Source organism: Eufriesea mexicana, unplaced genomic scaffold (assembly GCF_001483705.2).
Source record: "Eufriesea mexicana isolate 0111107269 unplaced genomic scaffold, ASM148370v2 scaffold1723, whole genome shotgun sequence".
In the NCBI taxonomy this organism is placed as follows: Eukaryota; Metazoa; Arthropoda; class Insecta; order Hymenoptera; family Apidae; genus Eufriesea; species Eufriesea mexicana.
In genome coordinates, this window is record NW_016909858.1 from 26,302 (window position 1) to 32,010 (window position 5,709).

Consider the following 5,709-nt stretch of genomic DNA (forward strand, 5'->3'; position numbering starts at 1 on the left):
CCCGTAGCCGCAGGGATCGTCCGTTCCCGCTTCGCGGGCGATCCAGAACCTAGTCCTGGCTCCTCCACTCGTCGCTCCGCCGCGTTGTTCCGCGTCTCCGACGTTGGCCTCCTGCGTCGTTGGACTGGGAGAATTAGGCGAAGAAAAGATCACGCGTCCTCGTAGAATCGTGGAATCCGTCCGCGCTGCGCTTCGTCCAACGCCCAGAAATCGATCGTCTCCCGCGTAGACGTCGCCTTTCTTGGATCGCGTGGACGTTGGTAATGGGGGACAACGAGATCGAGAGACGGTGCAAAGGTAAAGAAGAGAAGGGGACAAATGCTAGCGCGCAAAGCGTGTGCGCGCAGCACCCTTGGTCGAAACACGTTCGTGCAGGTCGGTACGCGTAGACGCAAACTTATTCGTTAACCGCGGATGTTCTCTTGTTCGTGAATCAGTAGAGGGACGGACTCGGTGCGAGACGGTTACTGGTGCCGATATCGATGCCGATCAAGATCGTGGACGGTTTGGTGCACGCGATGACGCGCTTCGCGCTGTCTCCGAGAAGCGACAGCGAGACTGACGAGCGCTTGGCGCGAAGAAACGAGAGGCGGCGGAGGAGGAAGAGAAGGTTCGCGAAGGTAGGATGCGGGTGATGGGAGTATTGGAAGAACGCGGACAGGTAGAGAACGGTCCTGCGAGGAATGCTCGGGAAGTCGGGTAAAGGAAGGCGAGCGAATAGGACGCGTAAGCGGGGGCGGCTGAATGCGAGGACACGCGTGGCGCGTGGAAAAGAGATAACGCGAAGTTTCGGAGCGTTGGGTGGACGACTGCGCGTCGGCAGCGGCGATTAGTCGGGAGTGGAGGAGCGTGAGTAAGAGACGCGATCGGTGTCCGCGCCATCGGATGACTCACGAGCCATGGAAAAGAAACTGCTCGTCCGCTTTCGACCAGCTCCCGCATTCCTCCTCGATTGTCCCAATTCGAAAGAGCGCATTCCTGAAAGCTTACCAGCGCGCATCGCTCTGGAACGCAGCGACGCCGACGTCCAGCGATCCTCTGATCCCCGCTCTGACCCCCGCGCTCTGATCGCGCCGCTCCGGTCCCCGCGGTCGTTCTTCTCGAACGGACCAACGATCGTGGCTGACGTGGGTTCCACGGTGCGTGTACCGCGTGGAACGAGAGGACCGTTTTCTGGATCCCGCGCGCGGATTCTACCACACGTGGTCGCCATGCGCGTACGCTAGCCCGCGAGAGAGCTTCCCCTACCGAGAAGCTCTGTGCCGATTAACCGAGAAAAAAGAGCGATAACTCGGTTGGAGGCGTCGCGCATCGCCGCGGCAGACCTCTTGGACGCGTCTTCTGTCAAAGGAAACGGCGCGACGCTTCCCTTCCGTTTTCTTCGACGCTCCTTCCCGACGCACGTCCAGCGACAAAGACGAGAACCGAAGAGAGAAGAAGACCGGTCGCGAGTGCGTTGTCCCGAATCCCTTTTTCCTCTCCTCCTCCCTCTTCCTCCCGCCTCTTCCGTTCTACGCAGCACCCTTGCCATCGTTCCAGTCCAACGACTGGAAATGCCCGTTTACGAACCGCGAGAAAATTTCACTCGCGCCGCGCGTCGTCGATCACGCTCGCCACGCTCGTCTTTCGATACACCCACGCGAATCGCCGTGCTCGATCTGTCGGTCGAAATCAAAGGGGGAGAGAGAGCGACGTGGACCGAGGAATTTAGGAAAAGTTGAAAGAATGGAGCACAACGATGGGGACATGCCGTTAACTCGCGCGAGTCGCGCGCGCAACGACTTTCTTTCGACGAATTCGGTCAATGAATTCGCACGATTAAAAAGAATCTAATTACTGCTCGGTTGCGTACGAGGTAGCGCATAATACGGTTGCATCGTGGCTGCGATCAACGGGCGGAAACCGGTAGAAAAACCAGTATTTTACCACGGTAATGGTGCTCGATGTTATTACGATCTCTCGCGGCGAGCTCGTTTACGATCCTAGAAAGGGGCGAAATAATATTCTATCTAGCGCGGCTTTATACGGTTGCGCGTTTACGCTCCAGGGATTCGCGAATAATGCGCGATTCCCTTCCATAACACGGTCCGTGACGGAAAACTCGCTTAACACCGAACACCGAGCAGCGATTGTTGCGAGCAGGGAAAGAAAAAGGAGGAAAAAACCGATTGTTCCCCGTTCCCAGAGAGTATCGAGACCGTTGCCATTATCGCGAAGCGCGCGCTTAAATACTACGAGACCGGCGCAATCGGGGTCGGATGGAAACGCGTGGAAAAGCGCGTTCCGTTGCAGGCGGTCGCGACCATTCCTCCTGGCGTGTCGCTCGCGCGCTACTCGCGCGTCACTCGCTCGCGACGCAACGGCTTCGCGATACGCTCGTAGACCGCGCGAAGAATGCCAAGGCATTTACATAACTAGTTGGGATGATCGGCGTTCGTTTGGCGCAACGCTTGTTCCAGTCTCTACGCGTGTACCTACGCACGTACGCGCACGCATCCTCGTTTTCGCGACTCGGCCGAGTTATCGCGGCGCGTATCGCGTAACGCACCGCCGTTCCCTATCGCGGCCGGGCCGATACGATTTCCACGTTATCGCGAGAACGATAAACTCGTCGACGAAGAATTCGAGATTTATCGGCGAGCGACAATGGTCGCTGCTCCGATATAATAATAACGCTCGTCCGAGTATCGTATCCTTGGTAGGCCGAGCTCGCGTTTTACTTTCTTCGTCCGGTTCGGAATACCTCGGTGAGAATAGATTCGACGATACACGCGACGAACGATGCCTCTGCGGTTACACGCGTCTCGAACATTCCCACAACGCGAGACGCGCGCAAAAGTCGTCGTACAGGTTCGGTGCCCGTGATTATTTCCCTCTCGTCTTTGACGACGCGATCATCGCCGATCCATCTGTATACGCTCCGAGAGAACTCGATACTCTCTCTCTCTCTCTCTCTCTCTCTCTTTCTCTGGAACGGAGTAAGAGTGCAAACGAGGCCATCCGCGCGCCGTCCTTTTAATCGATCGCCGCGATACGAAGAACGAGAAAGCGCCACAGGTGACTCGAATCGCCGTTCCACGGTTTCTCACCGATGACCTGTCCTAACCCCGTGCAGTAGTACGAGCGCGTCCGTTTCCGATTCTCGTCGGAAAACGCATGCGTATACGCGTACGCGGAACGGCGCGTGGTTGGCGCGGCACCGGCCGGACGAGCCGTATAGAATTCTGAGAACTTTCGCACGGTGTAATCTCGTTTGGAAAGGAAAAGAAAAAGGAAAAGAGGAAAAGAAAATCGATGGAACGTAGGCGCATGCTCGCTCGCGCGGCCGCGAGACGCAAGGACGAGACGAAGCGAAAGCGACGAACCGAGACGCGAAGCGCGCGGAATGCGACGTTCCGCGAGACGACTCCTGACCGTGATCGTTCGTGCCAAATACCTTCCAACCACCTCGCTCGTCGTTGTCGTCGTCCGGCATCTCGCGGATACCTAGCCCTCGCGAACGCGCCGTCTCCACCTCCGCTCGCGACGTCGTCGCGTCGCTCGAATTCGCCGACAAATGCCGCTCGTAGCGTTCGAGATCCGCGTAGAAGGACGTCCGTGAAATAAACGCGCGTGCGCGCCATCGATTAATCCCGGCTTCGATCGTTGGCCGCGTACGAGCCACGAGATACCGGTTCTCTCTTAACAATGGAAAATCGCCCATTCACTCGACACATTTGGAGAGCCGAGCAACGGTACGTCGGACTGGTAATGGCTGATTCACCGATCGCCACGGTTCTCTCTTCCTTTCCATGCGCTCCCTTCCGAATACTGCAACCACCGGGCAGTCGAGCGTCCAACGACTTTCGCGATTTCGCTCCACGCGATTCACGATAAACGCTTGATCGAACACGCTTGTTGACAGAATGAAGAGATGATCGCAAGCCTACCGATACACAGCGGCGGTGGAGGCGGTGGTGGTGGCGGCGGTGGTGGTGGTGGCGGCGGCGGCGGCGGCGGTGGTGGTGGTAGCGACGGAGGTGGCGGAGGTAGCAGCAACGGAGGTCCGAACAACCGCGTGGGTCGTGGATTGGCCCTTCACAGGTCCAATTCGAGCTTGGAGCTTCCTCACAGTCCGGACCCTGCCACTCGAGTGCCAGAAACTCCTCTGAGAAGGGAGTATGGATCTCACGGTAGGTCGCGCGCGCGTTACGCCAACCGAAAGCGAACGTTTCTTCCGCGTAAATTTTCACGCGAATCTCGTTAGAAAAAGAAAGAGAGGGGAAAAAAGGAAGGCGCGTGTTCGTGACGTGTTTGATTTGAATCGCAGGAAGCATCGACGTAGTGGCTCAATCGGTCACGATCGGGGAGAATTTGTTCGCGATGCTTCAAGACCTGAGGCCATCTGCGTCGGCGTCCGTCTCTATACCGACCTCGACCTCGACCTCCTCGTCGACGTCCGTGTCCGACCAACGAGGTTCGATCGGCGTGGAATTCCTTAGACGAGTTCCCACGGACGGGCAAACGATCGACGCTGACGAGGTTTGCGGCCCGACCGGTAACTCCAGTCCGAAATTACGATTGAAGCTTCATAGACTGTGGGGCGCGAAAGCCGCGCCACGGCCGATGGAGGAGAGCTGCAGTAGCCCGGTCGTTTCGGCCGACGTCGAGGAAAGGCACAGAAGGCGAGCATTCGCCCATTACGACTGTCAATCGCTCACAGCGAATCTCGGATACGCGGCGAAACTCAGGGGTATTCTACTCGCGAGGAGAAGAAACACCGCGACCGGTGCCTCGGCCGCGAGTTCCTTCAGAGCCTCCACCCCGGACGAGACGCCAGAAGAGGACGCCGGTGATGGAAGAGGTAGGAGAGAGAAAGTGGCAGCAGAGTCGGATCGAATCGTGGAGATATAATCGATCCGTGTCGCGTGTTCGCGTAGGTAACGACCTGCTGGAATCGTGTCCCTTCTTCCGGAACGAGATCGGCGGCGAGGGAGAGCGGGAAGTGGGCCTCACTCGGTGTTCTCTGGGTAACGGGGTTCACCGACCATCCTTATCGTACGGCGTCGCTGTTCTGGAACCGGTGCCTGGCGAAACATCCTGGAAACACACTTGCCCTCTGCAGAAACGACCACTGCCCGTCGAGAGCGTCGACGAGGGCGCTCATTATTACAGACGGTACTTTCTCGGTAAGCGTCGAACGCCACGCGCGAACCGTCCTTGCTTTCCGTTTTCTTCTTCCAATCTAACAACGGACCAGCTCCACGACCAACCACCATTTCCAGGTCGCGAGCATCAAAATTGGTTCGGCATGGACGAACAGCTGGGCCCGGTAGCTATTAGCATACGAAAGGACGTCAGTCAGTATAGGATAATAGTTCGTACCTCGGAGTTGTTGACGCTTCGCGGTTCGGTCCCGGACGAGGCTCTCGGTGGCATAAGGCCACAGGGTAGGTTACCCACCAGAGAACTCTTGGAATTGGTCGCACCGGAAGTTCAACTCGGTTGCCTCCGTTCGGGAACTCCTGCCGCCGAGGAAGCTCTGGCTAGATTGGACGAGCAGGGACTTTCCAACAAGTACAAGGTCGGCGTACTTTATTGTAGATCCGGCCAAAGGACCGAAGAAGAAATGTACAACAATCAACACGCCGGACCGGCTTTCCTCGAGTTCCTCGACGCTATCGGTAAGCCCGCCCCCCCCCCTCTCTCTCTCTCTCTCTCCCCCCCTCT

At 57.6% G+C, this 5,709-nt stretch overlaps 1 protein-coding gene across 1 annotated transcript in view; it reads left to right on the forward strand.

The window, feature by feature from the left end:
• Positions 1–625: 625 nt before the first annotated feature.
• LOC108548613 (signal-induced proliferation-associated 1-like protein 2) overlaps positions 626–5,709 on the forward strand; it is a 10,507-nt gene continuing 5,423 nt past the window's right edge. Inside the window, exons 1-5 of the mRNA XM_017901639.1 lie at positions 626–661; positions 3,905–4,172; positions 4,310–4,843; positions 4,920–5,168; positions 5,265–5,663. Of these exons, the coding sequence (XP_017757128.1) occupies positions 626–661; positions 3,905–4,172; positions 4,310–4,843; positions 4,920–5,168; positions 5,265–5,663 (1,486 nt within the window). The remainder of the gene's footprint in view (positions 662–3,904; positions 4,173–4,309; positions 4,844–4,919; positions 5,169–5,264; positions 5,664–5,709) is intronic.